This window comes from Numida meleagris, unplaced genomic scaffold (assembly GCF_002078875.1).
Source record: "Numida meleagris isolate 19003 breed g44 Domestic line unplaced genomic scaffold, NumMel1.0 unplaced_Scaffold421, whole genome shotgun sequence".
Taxonomy (NCBI): domain Eukaryota; kingdom Metazoa; phylum Chordata; class Aves; order Galliformes; family Numididae; genus Numida; species Numida meleagris.
In genome coordinates this window covers 38402-40860 of record NW_018364640.1, presented here as the reverse complement: position 1 = coordinate 40860, position 2459 = coordinate 38402, and the positions used below count along the sequence as shown (strand labels likewise).

The 2459-nt window shown below is 54.1% G+C and overlaps 2 protein-coding genes across 4 annotated transcripts in view; both read right to left on the bottom strand.

The window, feature by feature from the left end:
* The window catches only part of LOC110391614 (T-cell-interacting, activating receptor on myeloid cells protein 1-like), a 17829-nt gene that overhangs the window by 9911 nt on the left and 5459 nt on the right, over nucleotides 1–2459 (bottom strand). The gene's annotated exons all lie outside the window — the stretch shown is intronic.
* LOC110391615 (putative killer cell immunoglobulin-like receptor-like protein KIR3DX1) lies at nucleotides 294–2453 on the bottom strand. Its single transcript, XM_021383568.1, has 2 exons — nucleotides 2016–2453; nucleotides 294–1892 (listed from the first exon to the last, which is right to left on the bottom strand). The coding sequence occupies exons 1-2, from the start codon at nucleotides 2320–2322 to the stop codon at nucleotides 1741–1743; spliced, it is 459 nt and encodes a 152-aa protein (XP_021239243.1). The 5' UTR covers nucleotides 2323–2453; the 3' UTR covers nucleotides 294–1740.

The window sequence follows — 2459 nt, the reverse complement described above, 5'->3', positions numbered from 1 at the left end:
TCAGAATCCTGTGCCAGTAGTTGGGGCCACGGAAAAGGGAGAAGTTCAACCCTTGTTGCAACCAAGAAGAGGTGGGATTGGAAATAAGAGATCCTCTTCTGTGGGAGACAGAAAAGCCTGGGAGAGCCGAGTGTGCTGAGCTGCACAGAGCCAGGAGGTGTTTGCTTGTGGATGGCAAAGTGCAACGCTGGGACAAAAGACTCAGCTGTGCTGGGTGGTGCTTCCACAAGGATTCAGGAGCAGCCCTGCAGTGCTGGTCATGCTCATGAGAAGCCCAGAGCAATGCTCTGAGATGAGAACCAGCGCCAGCGCAGGGAAGGAAGCAGCCCTGAGAGCAAGGGATGGCAGCAAGTGAAGGAAGAGCTGAGCGCTGTGAGCAGCAGCTCTGAGGCTGCTGTCCCGCTGAGAGCAGTTGTGTTGGAACACGCTCTGCTCACATCTGTCGGGATCTCCACCCTTTGCGCCCCGTGTTGGGCCCCCACCACAAGGACTGCGGTGCTGGCAGCCGGCAGCAGCTCAGCACCACACAGCCCTTCAGACACTGACCCCTCCCCGTGGGTTTAGGGAGAGAATGAGAAAAAAAAATTGTGGAATTCATAGGCTGAGATAAGAACTGTTTACTGAGACAGAAAAGGAAGGGAGAAATACCAGCAATGGTAATAACACTGATATATTTACAAAACAACTGGTGCTCAGTAAGACTGCTCACTACCTTCCGAACTATGGTAAAACTTGGGAAGGGCTTGGAGCCTCAGTGGTTGGTAAGGGATTTGAGGAGGATAAAGAAGGATTTCAGGGATATAACTGTGTATTTGAGAATTTGGTGTTATTGTGAAGGTTTCGGGGCATTGGGGATTCTGGGGTCTAAGACAGGGTAACAGGGTGGGTGGGCTCAGGAGTGAAGTGTGGCATAGTTTTGGGGTTCCAAGAATGTTTCTGGGGTGTTTCCTTATGGTTGGAGTGTGCCCATGTGATCTGAGGGGTGTTTAGGCCTAGGGGATCTGGGGAGACTCATAACTGGGGGCTCCATTGGTGAGATACTGGGGGTAAGAATGCATGGCATTTGGGGGTTCCGCAATGGCATGGGGTGCCCATGGGATGTGGGGGCTGTTGAGGAGGTTAGGGGATTCCCAGGGGCTTTGTTCTGGCTGTGGTTCATGTGGGTCTGGTATGCTCAATGTTGGGGTTGCCCATAGGGTGTAAAGGGCAGGGAGGACACCAGGCGGACTGGGAGATTTGATCTCCAGTTCCCACAGTGTAGATTTTGGGTTTCCCATGGCCTGGATTTGGGGATGCATATAAAGGTAGGGTAAGGAATATGAGGCTGGGAGTGTGTTGGGGTCCACGTGGTCAGGGTTTGGGGTTCCCAGTGGGTTTTGTGGAGTCCCCAAGAGGTAGGCTGGATTCAGGTTTTCCCTGGCTCAGACACTGTCCTGGAACCTAATGGACTCAGCCTTCATGAGGGGGGCAGCTACATGAAAATGGGGAGGGGAGTGGGTTGGGGCTTATGGAGGGCACCAGAGAGCACGAGGGGGATCAATAGTGCATGGAAGCAGCAGCAGGGAAAAGTGAAGGGGATTTATCCACCTCTAGGGGATGGAAGACGAGGAAGGGCACACCTAGGGGGATGTGTAGAGGATGGAAAGGGGGATTGAGAGACTGGGCACATAGACGATATCAAAGAGGAAGCAGAAGACACTTGGGGGGATCGAAAGGTTCTCTGTTGGGTATCAAAATAATTCAAGCGCCTTCCTCAGCAGGGCTCTCATCTCTCCGTATCCAGAAGCTGCGGGCATCGAGGATGAAGTAGAGGCCCAGGCCAAAGACGAGGGCGGCAGCGCAGCCCCTCACCACTGCCACCACCAGGTTCCCACGGGACATCCTCTCAGCACCTGTGGGGTTTGGGAATGTGCATCTCCCCATCGCAGGCCATCACCTCCAAGAGGATGTGATGTAGTGACACTGCCACAAATGAGTGGCACCAGGGACAGCTAGATGGGGGGGCTCAGACCTACCTGGATGTGCAGTTGTGGGTGTCACCTTCAGTGTCACGTTGTCCCCAAGGGAAGATGACACATAGTAGGAGCCCTCAATGCGGTAGGAGCACCTATAGGTGCCAGCATTTGCTGGGGTCACTCTAAAGAGTGTGAAGGTGGCCGTGCCCCCACCTTTGGGGTCCTGGCACTGGACAGGGGCTGAGTGACCATCCTTGTGCAGGAAGAAGGTGCCATGATAACCCTGGTTCCAACACTGGATGGTGACATTGGTCCCCATCTGCACATGTTCCTCAGGGCTCAGGGAAATGCCAGGTGGGGGATACATGTGATCTGTGTGCAGAGAGCAATTAGTGATGTGAAATGGCCCTGAGGAGACAACCCAGGACTATTTTCTGTCCCCAGTGCCCTCACCTGTCACCAGCAGTTCCACGGGGTCACTCTGCTCTGATGTTCCGGGTGGAT

Coding starts and splice junctions, on each gene's coding strand:
- LOC110391615 (XM_021383568.1), bottom strand. CDS start 2,322: ATGTATCCCCCACCTGGCATTTCCCTGAGCCCTGAGGAACATGTGCAG. Junction 1,893..2,015: donor ACCCACAACTGCACATCCAG/GTAGGTCTGAGC, acceptor CAAACCCCACAG/GTGCTGAGAGGATGTCCCGT.